General features: G+C 41.0%; 1 protein-coding gene across 2 annotated transcripts in view; it reads left to right on the top strand.

The window, feature by feature from the left end:
• Positions 1-4,299: 4,299 nt before the first annotated feature.
• LOC138785135 (synergin gamma-like) overlaps positions 4,300-15,332 on the top strand; it is a 15,627-nt gene continuing 4,594 nt past the window's right edge. Inside the window, exons 1-5 of one of the 2 annotated variants that reach the window (XM_069960720.1) lie at positions 4,301-4,510; positions 6,764-6,814; positions 7,683-7,779; positions 9,137-9,297; positions 14,019-14,126. In XM_069960720.1, the coding sequence (XP_069816821.1) occupies positions 4,490-4,510; positions 6,764-6,814; positions 7,683-7,779; positions 9,137-9,297; positions 14,019-14,126 (438 nt within the window). In that variant the 5' untranslated portion in view covers positions 4,301-4,489. Of the gene's footprint in view, positions 4,511-6,763; positions 6,815-7,682; positions 7,780-9,136; positions 9,298-14,018; positions 14,127-15,332 lie in introns of both variants that reach the window. The other variant, XM_069960721.1, reaches the window with a different exon arrangement.

The following is a 15,332-nucleotide window of genomic DNA, read 5'->3' as shown; positions in this document are numbered from 1 at the left end:
CGTATGGTAGTATAATGGTGGTATGGCAGTATAATGGTAATATGACCATGAATAAGATCCCCAGGAGCAGTCACTCTGCATTGCCTCCTGTATATATCAGGGGATTTTCTTCTTGGAGAAGCAATAAAGATGGAAGAATTGGTTACACACTGGTGGAATAGGAAACCTTGAAACTTTTTCTGTCTTGTCCTCAACAAGGATGGGGTTATGGGGTGGTGCAGCTGCAGAGCCAGTCTCTGAAGTGACAAGGCGCTCAGCCAATCACTGGCCACGGCGGTCCCGTCCCAGACAGTGATTAGCTGAGCAGCCTGTGACTTCAGAGACTGGCTCTAAATTTGCACCGGAGACAGCGGGAAGGAACGAAGAAAACATCGGGGAGTGTGAAGAGGTTAGATAGATAGATAGATAGATAGGAGATAGATAGATAGATAGATAGATAGGAGATAGATAGGAGATAGGAGATAGATAGATAGATAGATAGATAGATAGATAGATAGATAGATAGATAGATAGATAGATAGATAGATAGATAGGAGATAGATAGGAGATAGATAGGAGATAGATAGATAGATAGATAGATAGATAGGAGATAGATAGATAGATAGATAGATAGATAGATAGATAGATAGATAGGAGATAGATAGAAAGATAGATAGATAGATAGATAGGAGATAGATAGGAGATAGATAGATAGATAGATAGATAGATAGATAGATAGGAGATAGATAGATAGATAGATAGATAGGAGATAGATAGAAAGATAGATAGATAGGACATAGATAGAAAGATAGATAGATAGGACATAGATAGATAGGAGATAGATAGATAGATAGATAGATAGATAGATAGGAGATAGATAGATAGATAGATAGATAGATAGATAGATAGATAGATAGGAGATAGATAGATAGATAGATAGATAGATAGATAGATAGATAGATAGGAGATAGATAGATAGATAGATAGATAGATAGATAGGAGATAGATAGATAGAAAGATAGATAGGAGATAGATAGATAGATAGATAGATAGATAGATAGATAGATAAAAGATAGATAGATAGATAGATAGATAGATAGATAGATAGGAGATAGATAGATAGATAGGAGATAGATAAATAGGAGATAGATAGATAGGAGATAGATAGATAGATAGATAGATAGATAGATAGATAGATAGATAGGAGATAGATAGATAGGAGAGAGAGAGATAGATAGATAGATAGATAGATAGATAGATAGATAGATAGATAGGAGATAGATAGATAGATAGATAGATAGGAGATAGATAAATAGGAGATAGATAGATAGGAGATAGATAGATAGATAGATAGATAGATAGATAGATAGATAGATAGATAGATAGATAGGAGATAGATAGATAGGAGAGAGATAGATAGATAGGAGATAGATAGATAGATAGATAGATAGATAGATAGATAGATAGGAGATAGATAGATAGGAGATAGATAGGTAGATAGATAGATAGATAGGGAGATAGATAGATAGATAGGAGATAGATAGGAGATAGATAGATAGGAGATAGATAGATAGGAGATAGATAGATAAAAGATAGATAGATAGATAGATAGATAGATAGATAGATAGGAGATAGATAGATAGATAGGAGATAGATAGATAGGAGATAGATAGATAGGAGATAGATAGATAGGAGATAGATAGATAGATAGATAGATAGATAGATAGATAGATAGATAGGAGATAGATAGATAGATAGATAGGAGATAGATAGATAGATAGATAGATAGATAGATAGATAGGAGATAGATAGATAGATAGATAGATAGGAGATAGATAGATAGAAAGATAGATAGGAGATAGATAGATAGATAGATAGATAGATAGATAAAAGATAGATAGATAGATAGATAGATAGATAGATAGATAGATAGATAGATAGGAGATAGATAGATAGATAGGAGATAGATAAATAGGAGATAGATAGATAGGAGATAGATAGATAGATAGATAGATAGATAGATAGGAGATAGATAGATAGGAGAGAGAGAGATAGATAGATAGATAGATAGATAGATAGATAGATAGATAGATAGGAGATAGATAAATAGGAGATAGATAGATAGGAGATAGATAGATAGATAGATAGATAGATAGATAGATAGATAGATAGGAGATAGATAGATAGGAGAGAGATAGATAGATAGGAGATAGATAGATAGATAGATAGATAGATAGATAGATAGATAGATAGATAGATAGATAGATAGGAGATAGATAGATAGGAGATAGATAGGTAGATAGATAGATAGATAGGGAGATAGATAGATAGATAGGAGATAGATAGGAGATAGATAGATAGGAGATAGATAGATAGGAGATAGATAGATAAAAGATAGATAGATAGATAGATAGATAGATAGATAGATAGGAGATAGATAGATAGATAGATAGATAGGAGATAGATAGATAGGAGATAGATAGATAGGAGATAGACAGATAGGAGATAGATAGATAGATAGATAGATAGGAGATAGATAGATAGATAGATAGGAGATAGATAGATAGATAGATAGATAGATAGGAGATAGATAGATAGGAGATAGATAGATAGATAGATAGATAGATAGATAGATAGATAGGAGATAGATAGATAGATAGATAGATAGATAGATAGGAGATAGATAGATAGATAGATAGATAGATAGATAGATAGATAGATAGATAGATAGGAGATAGATAGATAGATAGATAGGAGATAGATATTCCCAGGGGAGTGCAGCACACTCATTCCATATGGGTAATATTTCTCTCCTAGCCCATAAAGTGCAGACATTTTTGGGAGTTACATTGTGAGCCAAGTCCCCTATATAAGACCAGGGATTAGTATGGAGCGGCCCTGGAACATTCCGGAGAGGTTGCAGCCGGGGCCGGTGCAGCTGTTCTCCCTGTGATGGGACGTTTACAGATCAGCCAGCGATTCTTCAGGAGACACCAGACAGTCTGTGCACAGGAGTTGTCACATTATATACTGTACATTATACTATGTGTATGTAGTGGAGGAGATTAGTTATTAGTGACTATGGGCCCTCGTGTAGCTTTCTAGGTGTCAGGTTGTCAGGGCTCAGTAACTTGCTGTCATTGTGAGGAGCAGAACTGGCTGAGCAGGTCGCCTCCTGATACACTGCTGGGTTTTATGTCATGTGACCTCCTGACTCCATTGTTACTTGTAGCTTTGTTCTACGATGGTGAAGGAGCACGTCCACCCGGAGGGGCATCAGCCATTGTTTTTGACCTTTGTTCATAATGTTCAAATGGAAAAAGACATTTAAGAAAAAATCTGTGCATTTTCTCTCTTCTTTAAAGTACCTGTCATATAAATGTCAGAAAACAATAAGCATCAATAGTACAAGAGATTATAAGAAACTCTGTAATAGGTTTTATTAAGCAAAAGAGTTTCCTTCTGTCCTCCGAAAGCTGTTTCCCTTCCCCCCTTACTTCAGAAGAAGCAGGATTTCTGTGTCCATTATGCTCTATGGAGAAGGGAGGGGATGAGGGGGATGAGTGAGCATAGAGAGGAGAGAAGGCAGCCCTGCACAGCACATCATCCTGCAATCTTCTCTCACCAAGCTCCCAGATAAGCACCGACCTTTCTGACCTGTGAATCCAGCGTTTTATGTGCTCAGTCAGTCTCCAAACTGCTCAGCTGCTCTCCCTGCTCACTCATCCCCCTTGGCCCCTCCCCCCTCCATAGTGCTCTCTGCTGCCATCTCTGTCCATGTCAGGAACTGTCCAGAGCAGCAGCAAATCCCCATAGAAAACCTCTCCTGCTCTGGACAGTTCCTGACATGGACAGAGGTGGCAGCAGAGAGCACTGTGTCAGACTGGAAAGAATACACCACTTCCTGTAGGACATACAGCAGCTGATAAGTACTGGAAGACTGGAGATTTGTTTTAATAGAAGTAAATTAAAAATCTCTGGCACCAGTTGATTTGAAAGATTTTTTTCTAGGGAACAACCCCTCTAAGGCCAGGACCACACGGTGACAATTTCATCCAAGTCACATTAGGAAAATACTTGGGCAACTTGCTGCTGTGATCAGTAATACGTAGATTATCGAGCTGTAGTTGTCTCCTGGAGCAGCACCTGGAGTGATGGAGCCGTGAGTCTCACCTGTCCCTATAGGCAGAGAAGTTATCGTACAGTATACAGGTATACAGGTAAAGGTGTGTGGCCGGGAGTGCACTGTGCAGTGTGTTTGCTCTCCTGTAATGACCTGGGAGGACTCCCTCAGGTAACGTGTCACTTGGCCTCCAGCACAACCCCTCCCAGGAAACGTGCCGCACTCCTTTAACTGCATTGTTTGTGGTGAGGACAAAGCTGGACGTCTCTGGGGCCTAGATGAGCCGGAGCGGAGACAGATGACTATCCTCACACTCTCACATCTCTATGTATTTCCTTCACTACCACCTCCTTCCTGTCCGGTCTAATACAAGAGGAGTGGAGAGCAATGGCCATAGAACCGTCCCTGGTGAGTACGAGGGCCATAGCCGGCACATAGGGTCACCTCTATTACATGGAGGAATACTGCATAAACGATCAGTCTGTCCGATCAGTAATAGGAGCACAAGCGTCACCTGAGAGCAAACATGACGGCTGCACACGGTGTAATAGCTGCACAATGTTCCCAGGATTGTTCTCTATTGTGGTTGTAAAGGTGCCTAACCTTACAGCTGTAAAATCCACGGTGCCTAACCTTACAGCTGTAAAATCCATGGTTCCTAATGTTACAGCTGTAAAATCCACAGTGCCTAACCTTACAGCTGTAAAATCCATGGTTCCTAACGTTACAGCTGTAAAATCCATGGTTCCTAATGTTACAGCTGTAAAATCCACGGTGCCTAACCTTACAGCTGTAAAATCCACGGTGCCTAACCTTACAGCATCCTCTGCACTGAGGTTTATAGTGTTTATAGCCTCCTCTGCACTATGTATTTCTCTGCCAATGTTTTTTATAGGGTTTTTATACACATTTTAATGCTGTTTTTATTTAGTGCCCGTGTTTTCCAGGTGTGTATCGAGGCCTATGAAAAAAAAAAAAGGCAGAAACCCCCTGCCCAGACCCCAAAGCCCAGACATGGCCTTGATGACTGGTGACTGTCTTTTGGTGGCAGGCGGTGTGAGGTCTCAGTTTGCAGTCTGTATCTTTTGGTATCGCACCAGTAGGGGGCGTTGCTGCTCCTTCACCAAGAACCAGAGCTCCAGTTATCAGGCATCCCCTGGAACACAGGTGTCAAACTCCGGGCCTTCAGCTGTTGCAAAACTACAACTCCCATCATGCATAGACAGCCAAAGCTTTATCTTTCCAGGCACAATGGGAGTTGTAGTTTTGCAACAGCCGGAGAGCCGGAGTTTGACCCCCCTAGATGTCACTATTATTTGTATATGCACTTATGTATTGTACAGCTGTAGTGAACAAAAGGTTATTATTTGTTTTAATCTGCGCACCAATAAGAGCTCTTCTCCACCTATCTCTATCTCTTTTCTTCTCTTATACTTTCTTCTCCAACACTCACAGGGGACATTACACCTCCTATAGGAAGTTGTCACAGAGAGAGAAACTATACCCCCACACTTAGTGAGTCTTACCCAAGTCTTGGTGAGAGAGGACGCAAGATAAGACATTACCGGCTGTACTTCACCTGTCCACACCTAGTATCCAGTGTAGTAGAGTCTGGAGTGTGTTGGTGGACGGACGCACATGGACGCACTTCTACTCAGTATGCAGTGTTAAACCACTCAGGAGAGGACGAGTCAGAGATCACCCCAACCCACGCCGTGAAAATTTCTAAAAGAGAAGGACAGTATCCTGATAACCAGAGTAACTGATCCGTATAGAGCAAAGTTGCTACAAGCCTACATGCTCTTTTTCACAGCGCGGGTGTAACCAGGTAGACTTGGCCACTCTGCTCAACTCAGGTAACAAAGTCTGGAGCTTGTGTCACCCTGATAGGACGGGTCAACTGACACTGTAGGGCAACAGGTGGTACAATGACAACAAAGGTTGAAACACGGGCACAAGAATTCTTCCATTTTCAAGTATCTTCAGTATTCTACTTCTTCTAAAGTTCCGGCAGAGCACACTTATACCCTGGGTTGGGACTCTCTGTACAAACTCCTCTCTACTATTCTGAACCTGCAGCACAAACTCCTCTCTACTCCCCTCAGCTCACTCTACTTCTCAGCACACAACCAAGTCAGCACAGATCTTCTTTTCCTAAAGTTTTTAACGCAGATTGTTTCCTGTTAAACCAGAAGTTTCTGATCAACTACAAAGTATTCTTACAAGTAAAGAAGATTTATTTTATGATAACAGGACTCAGTGATTATTGTTCCGGCACCTACACAGTAGAAACCTTATCCTTGGGTCATCTCCCCTTTCTGTGGATGGTGGTACTGATAGTCCGGATGGGTCACAACTCCACTCTGGACCACCGTGATAAGTACCCAAGGGACCCGCTCACAGACCGGCAGGTCACCGACCACAGAGGAAAGGACATAGCCAGCCACCTTAAGCTAAGAGCAGGTGTGTCCCCATACCTGTGTGCCCACCTGGCACTGGCGTCACGACAGTACAACATCTGGCTGAGCTATACTCCGACCAACCACAACAGTAGTAGCGTCACACAGCGCCATCTAACAAGTGACCGGTTGAGCACACACCACACTTCTATTATTTATATAATAACTTCCTATTAATTATTGTTATTTATTTCTTTTTCAGCTGGATACCTGCACCGCGCACCTGAAGACCGCCCTGAAGCATATCCATAAGGTAATGACGTACAGCAAAAGGCCAACGGCCCATCCAGACCAGGGCTACCCCTCTAAATGGCCTTATAGTCCTGTAGATCTATCAGGGGTCCGACCACAATAATGATAATGCAGCAACGTCGGTGGACGAGGAAGTAACAAAGGGAAACTGTCAGCGAGAAGACACCGCAAACTGCCTGCTCCATAGCTCTCTAGGCGGTCACACTATCCAACCTTCATTTTTTGCTCTGAAGTGTCATAGAGGCGTGTCCAGGGGGCGTTACTAGGATTAATGGGGCCCCATAGCAATACACAGCAAAAAACAATCCTAGTGTCTAGGGGGCGGTGTATGACCCCCCCCTTTAGATGGTGCGGCTTCTCAGAGGGGCTATTGCCCTCCCTAACACTGCCCCCCACCAGGGACGGTGTGGGTCTTCTGATCGGCTCTCACAGCAGGGGGACATCGCTCAAAGAACACGGCTCCCCCCAGAATGATGCTCAGAGCGGCTCTCATAGCACGCTGCTGCGATGTGAGCCTTTTTGAGTGTCTGGGAAGGGTGTTCTGTTAGGGGATACTATAGGGGATAGTATGGGAGCTGCTATGGTCCCATAGCAGCTGCGTGGCCTGCCTCCATGGTAGTTATGACACTGACCATGACACTAGAGTGCATTAAAATCCCCTGACCACACCTCTATGACACTTCAGAGCAGTAAGAAAAAGCTGTTTGTTTTTGGTGACTTCAGCCTCGTACACCTACAATAAAGGTGAGGATAGTCTCTCCGCCTACAGAGCTGTGTAGCAGTTTGGGATATGTTTTCTAAATGTTTCCCTTTAAAATAACATTTTTTAATTATACAGCTAAACCCCCTGTTCTCTTTTTAATGTGAAGGTGATACAGACAGCCAATGAGATACTGAGTAGCATCAGTCAACCCTCGGTGTGCAGCGAAGTGCTCCTGTCTTCTCAAGGGGCAGATTATATTACAGGTAAATCTGCTTCCCTATATAAGTGATTACAGTGCAGTTACATCCATTGACTCATAGGGGTCTCTTCTCTGAGTCAATCACAGGTAACTACTTCTCTGATTGGAGTTGTTTGCTTCCGCTATATTCTCCATCTGGCCCATCATGAAGACTTCTGCCAGCATTGAAACATCTGCACAAAATCTGCCAGAAATTATTTTTTTTTGCTCTTTGCTCAGCTTCCTTCTCACCTCTATACAAACTCCCCACCTTTTAAGCCTCACAAAGTAATAGTGCTTACTTTCTGCCCCCATATAATAAGCCCCTTAAATGCCCTATATACTGTAGTAGGTATATATATATAGTGTTAGGCCAGTATAGTAGCTAGGCCCCCTCTGTGCCCCGGTCTAGTAGTTAGGCCCCCTCTGTGCCCCTATGTAGTATACAGATTCCCCCTGTACCCCTGTATAGTAGTTAGGCCCCCTCTGTGCTCCAGTGTTATAGTTAGACCCCCTCTGTGCCCCAGTATAGAAGTTAGACCCGCTCTGTGCCCCAGTATAGTAGTTAGGCCCCCTCTGTGCCCCTGTATAGTAGTTAGACCCCTCTGTGCCCCAGTATAGTAGTTAGACCCCCTCTGTGCCCCAATGTAGTAGTTAGACCCCCTCTGTGCCCCTGTATAGTAGATAGGCCCCCTCTGTGCCCCTGTATAGTAGTTAGACCCCTCTGTGCCCCAGTATAGTAGTTAGACCCCCTCTGTGCCCCAATGTAGTAGTTAGACCCCCTCTGTGCCCCAGTATAGTAGTTAGGCCCCCTCTGTGCCCCAGTGTAGTAGTTAGGAACCCTATGTTGCCCAGTGTAGTAGTTAAAAAGGTGCACACACAGATCATATATTCTTCTGGGAATCTGGGACATGCGTCACTGATCAACTTGGTAATGTATTGAAGCGACTCTGTCCTGACGCAACCACTGGTACCATAACAATAATATTTCATTGTATGTAGCTTAACCGGGAGGAGGATCTTTTATTAGGCGGGGCGCAGGATTCTCTCTCTTCTTGCTGCCCCTGTGGTGAGTAGGGTGGGCAGCAGCTAGAAGAAAAGAGTGAGGCGCTGCCGCTCCAGGACATGGATACTCTAGGCTCCGCCTCTTTGACCCTGTGCTGCCTGAATCAGTAGAGATTCACTTTATAAGCATAATATGCAGCAATATGGCTGCGTCTTCAGTTACATGTAGTGTTCAAAGATTAGAATGTACAGACTCCTGGATGGTGCTGCCCGAAATGCCTTCCTGGGTGTAAGAGAAGAAGGACAAGACTGTAAAACTGTCACTAATGTTTTTGTGATTATTTTGTGATTGTTTTGTATTACTTTATATGTTGCAGGTGTGGTAGAAGTTTATAGGTTGTCAAAGAGAATGGAAGGAGGGATCAGAAGACGGAACATGGACTGCGAGCGACTACGACTTGTCCTCCGGGACATTGAGCTCTCCTGGAATAATCTGCAGGCCTTCCTGTCTATATGTCCAAGTTTGCTACAGACATTGGTGAGAATGACTATATATGTATATATTACACAGGAGGATGTTATATATTATATAGGAGACCCTTATACTGTATATTATACAGGAGACCATTATACATTACACAGGAGGACGTTATATATTATACAGGAGACCATTATACATTACATAGGAGGACGTTATATATTATATTGGAGACCATTATACATTACATAGGAGGACGTTATATATATTATATTGGAGACCATTATACATTACACAGGTGGATGTTATATATTATATAGGGGGACATATAATATACAGGAAGATGTTATATATTATATAGGGGGACATATAATATACAGGAGGACGTTATATATTATATAGGTGGACATTATATATTACACAGGAGGACGTTTTATATTATATAGGGGGACATATATTACACAGGAGGACGTTATATATTATATGGGGGGATATATAATATACAGGAGGATGTTATATATTATATAGGGGGACATTATATATTATAAAGGAGACCATTATATTTTATACAGGAGGACATTATATATTACACAGGAGGATGTTATATATTATATAGGGGATATATAATATACAGGAGGACGTTATATATTATATAGGGGCGGGGGACATATAATATACAGGAGGACGTTATATATTATATAGGGGGACATATAATATACAGGAGGATGTTGTATATTATATAGGGGGACATTATATATTATACAGGAGACCATTATATATTATACAGGAGTACATATATTATATAGGGGGACATATAATATACAGAAGACCGTTTATATATATTACAGGAGGACGTCATACATTATATACTGTAGGGGGACTTATAATATACAGGAGGACATTATATATTATATAGGGGGACTTATAATATACAGGAGGACATTATATATTATATAGGGGGACTTATAATATACAGGAGGACATTATATACTGTATTATATAGGGGGATATTATATATTCTATAAGGGGATATATTATACAGGAGGGCATTGAAAATAATAGGTTGGATCATTTTAGGATATATGGCTGTAAGATCTGCCCATACAACCCTCACATGAAAGGGACTTAAAGGGGCTTCCCTGCTTGAATCACTTATCCCAGCAATCTCCAGTATGGTGGTGTCTGACAACCCCAGAGAATTAAGCAGCAGTAATATATGTATGTGACCGCTCTGCCATTTATCACATTAGGGCTGATGGCGAGTGCCATGCGCCATCTCTTTTAGGCCATAGCAGTGATGATGGATGGGAGGGTATCATGTGGATAAATGCTCTATGATTTTAGTCACTATTTATTCTTGCAAGGGGTAGGAGTTTCCAAGGCACTTTATGATTTAAATGCAAAACAGATCGGTGTATTACTTACATCATTGTGTTCAGCCGTTCTCCTAATATGCAGGAGAATAGGATTCTTGCCACCCCCCCCCCTCGACCTCCAGCTGCTGATTGACAGCTATATGCCTATACACAGCATGGATAGATTTCTGATGCTTATGAATATCCAGGACTACTGAGCTAATGCACATAATGGAGAGGACTACTTATTTGTCCATGTTATTCAGGAGGAGATCTCTGGATCAGCTGCACAGAACAAAGTATATTATATGTATATATTATATTTACTGTATTATATAGGGGGGCATATTATACAGGAGAACATTAAATAGGAGGATATTATATAGGAAGATATATTATACAGGAGGGCATTATATATTATATATATATATATAATATATTTTCCTGCATATTGACACTAATAGTGGGCTAATCTCCTTAAAGGGATTGTCTAGGGTTAAAAAAAAAATTGTCTGCTTTCTACCAAAAGCAGCGCCACTCTTTTTTCAGGTTGTGTGAGGTATTACAACTTATTCACTTAGATGCAACACCGCACACAAACTGTACATGAGAGCTGGAGATGGCGGTTCATGCTGCATTTGGTCCTGCATTATAGAGATGCTGCATAGAAGCCATGTGGGATTGTATAATATATAATGTGAGATTGTATATTATATAATGTGGGATTGTATAATCTATAATGTGGGATTGTATAATATATAATGTGGGATGGTATAATATATAATGTGGATTGTATAATCTATAATGTGGGAGTGTATAATCTATAATGTGGGAGTGTATAATATATAACGTGGGATTGTATAATCTATAATGTGGGATGGTATAATCTATAATGTGGGATTGTATAATCTATAATGTGGGATTGTATAATCTATAATGTGGGATGGTATAATATATAATGTGGGATTGTATACTATATAATGTGGGAATGTATAATCTATAATGTGGGAATGTATAATCTATAATGTGGGAATGTATAATCTATAATGTGGGATTGTATAATCTATAATGTGGGAATGTATATTATATAATGTGGGATTGTATACTATATAATGTGGGAATGTATAATATATAATGTGGGAGTGTATAATATATAATGTGGGATTGTATAATCTATAATGTGGGAATGTATAATCTATAATGTGGGATGGTATAATCTATAATGTGGGATGGTATAATATATAATGTGGGATTGTATACTATATAATGTGGGAGTGTATAATCTATAATGTGGGAATGTATAATCTATAATGTGGGATGGTATAATCTATAATGTGGGAATGTATAATCTATAATGTGGGAATGTATAATCTATAATGTGGGATTGTATAATATATAATGTGGGATGGTATAATATATAATGTGGGATGGTATAATATATAATGTGGATTGTATAATCTATAATGTGGGAGTGTATAATCTATAATGTGGGAGTGTATAATATATAACGTGGGATTGTATAATCTATAATGTGGGATTGTATAATCTATAATGTGGGATTGTATAATCTATAATGTGGGAATGTATATTATATAATGTGGGATTGTATACTATATAATGTGGGAATGTATAATATATAATGTGGGAGTGTATAATATATAATGTGGGATTGTATAATCTATAATGTGGGAGTGTATAATATATAATGTGGGAATGTATAATATATAATGTGGGATTGTATAATCTATAATGTGGGAATGTATATTATATAATGTGGGATTGTATACTATATAATGTGGGAATGTATAATATATAATGTGGGAGTGTATAATCTATAATGTGGGATGGTATAATCTATAATGTGGGAATGTATAATCTATAATGTGGGAATGTATAATCTATAATGTGGGATTGTATAATATATAATGTGGGATTGTATAATATATAATGTGGGATTGTATAATATATAATGTGGGATTGTATAATATATAATGTGGTAATGTATAATCTATAATGTGGGAGTGTATAATATATAATGTGGGATGGTATAATATATAATGTGGATTGTATAATCTATAATGTGGGAGTGTATAATCTATAATGTGGGAGTGTATAATATATAACGTGGGATTGTATAATCTATAATGTGGGATTGTATAATCTATAATGTGGGAATGTATATTATATAATGTGGGATTGTATACTATATAATGTGGGAATGTATAATATATAATGTGGGAATGTATAATCTATAATGTGGGAATGTATAATATATAATGTGGGATGGTATAATATATAATGTGGGATTGTATACTATATAATGTGGGAGTGTATAATCTATAATGTGGGATGGTATAATCTATAATGTGGGAATGTATAATCTATAATGTGGGAATGTATAATCTATAATGTGGGATTGTATAATATATAATGTGGGATTGTATACTATATAATGTGGGAATGTATATTATATAATGTGGGATTGTATAATCTATAATGTGGGAATGTATAATATATAATGTGGGAATGTATATTATATAATGTGGGATGGTATAATATATAATGTGGGAATGTATAATCTATAATGTGGGATGGTATAATATATAATGTGGGAATGTATAATCTATAATGTGGGAATGTATAATATATAATGTGGGAATGTATAATCTATAATGTGGGAATGTATAATCTATAATGTGGGATTGTATAATCTATAATGTGGGATTGTATACTATATAATGTGGGAATGTATAATCTATAATGTGGGATTGTATAATATATAATGTGGGATTGTATACTATATAATGTGGGATTGTAGTCTCTCCCTGTATATGCCGCAATGATTAAACAAATAGTTTGTGTCTTTGATGGCGTCTTCTGAGCTGTAGGAGTCTCCGAGCAGGAGCTGAAGGCCGATAGGGAGAGAGGTGCTGCTTATTTATCATCATGAATAACTGGAAATAAAATCCTTTGCTCCATCTGTGTTCGATTTAAAACCTGCCCAAAAAACTTTACCAATAGTGACTGTCTGCTGGCTGTCAGTCCGTGTAATAGGAGTGTCCACCCAAACAATCTAAACATCGTCCCGCAGGTCCATGCATCCCCCCCCCTCCTGCTGTCTGTGCATGTAATAGTGTGTAACAGCACAAACAGCGAGCAGAGAACGAGGAGCAAGCGAGCGCGTGTCTGGGGGACAAGAATAAGGGGTCAGGGCGCTATTACAGGTGTGGAGGATATACCAGCCGCTTCTGGCTCGTTCTAATGATCAGTAGGGATCTGAACACTGAGACAAAGACTTTTCTAATGACGGGGACACTTTAAATCACAATATAAGGCTGAATGGCGCATGACTGTTCTATGACTTACAGCCGCTGCAGCACATTTACTTCTATTCACCAGTAACGTCACCCGCTTCCACCCCCACAGCCCTCACAGGCGGCTTTAGATCTCGCAGCTGAAGGAGCGTTGTCTGACACCAGTCCATGTCTGCAGAGTTGTTGTGGCGTCTGTCTGCAGGACGGAGCGGCAGAAGAGGTAAGTGTCTGACCCACAGATGGCTGTATGTGTCTGTCTCTCCTACCCGGTAAGATTACACCCATCATCTTGCTGAGCCAGCAGTAATACTTCTATAATCCAGATACAGCGTGCTACATCCATACCCAGCTCTGGCAAACCTCACCACGTAGGTCACCGAGCGAGCAGGAGGCCGGGCAGCATTGATTGTACATGAAGGAGGACAGAGGGGGGAGGTGGCCAAAGTGCGGCACAAAAGCTGAGCCACAACTCCTCTCTGACTCTTCATTACAGATGATTGCACATAATCCATTCACTGAAGCAGTAACAAAAGGCGCCATGCTCACTAGGGGACTGCCAGCTACAGCACACTGTCACCCCCTAAGGTACAGCTACAGCCCACTGCCAGCTCTTCAGAGGACTGCCAGCTACAGCGCACTGTCCCCACCTCAGGTACAGCTACAGCACACTGTCACCCCCTAAGGTACATATACAGCGCACTGTCACCCGCCTCAGGTACAGCTACAGCACACTGTCACCACCTCAGGTACAGCTACAGCACACTGTCACCACCTCGGGTACAGCTACAGCGCACCGTCACCACCTCAGGTACAGCTACAGCGCACCGTCACCACCTCGGGTACAGCTACAGCACACTGTCACCACCTCAGGTACAGCGACAGCACACTGTCACCCCCTAAGGTACATATACATCGCACTGTCACCCCCCTCAGGTACAGCTACAGCACACTGTCACCCCCTCAGGTACAGCTACAGCGCACTGTCACCCCCTCAGGTACAGCTACAGCGCACCGTCACCACCTCGGGTACAGCTACAGCGCACCGTCACCACCTCGGGTACAGCTACAGCGCACCGTCACCACCTCGGGTACAGCTACAGCGCACCGTCACCACCTCGGGTACAGCTACAGCGCACCGTCACCACCTCGGGTACAGCTACAGCGCACCGTCACCACCTCGGGTACAGCTACAGCGCACCGTCACCACCTCGGGTACAGCTACAGCGCACCGTCACCACCTCGGGTACAGCTACAGCGCACCGTCACCACCTCGGGTACAGCTACAGCGCACCGTCACCACCTCGGGTACAGCTACAGCACACCGTCACCACCTCAGGTACAGCTACAGCACAATGTCACCCCCTCAGGTACAGCTACACAGGGCCGGCGTCAGCACCCGGCTAAGTAGGGCAAATGCCGGGGCCCC

The sequence above is a fragment of the Dendropsophus ebraccatus genome, chromosome 3 (genome assembly GCF_027789765.1).
Source record: "Dendropsophus ebraccatus isolate aDenEbr1 chromosome 3, aDenEbr1.pat, whole genome shotgun sequence".
Lineage (NCBI taxonomy): Eukaryota > Metazoa > Chordata > Amphibia > Anura > Hylidae > Dendropsophus > Dendropsophus ebraccatus.
This window is presented reverse-complemented; position numbering and strand designations above follow the sequence as displayed.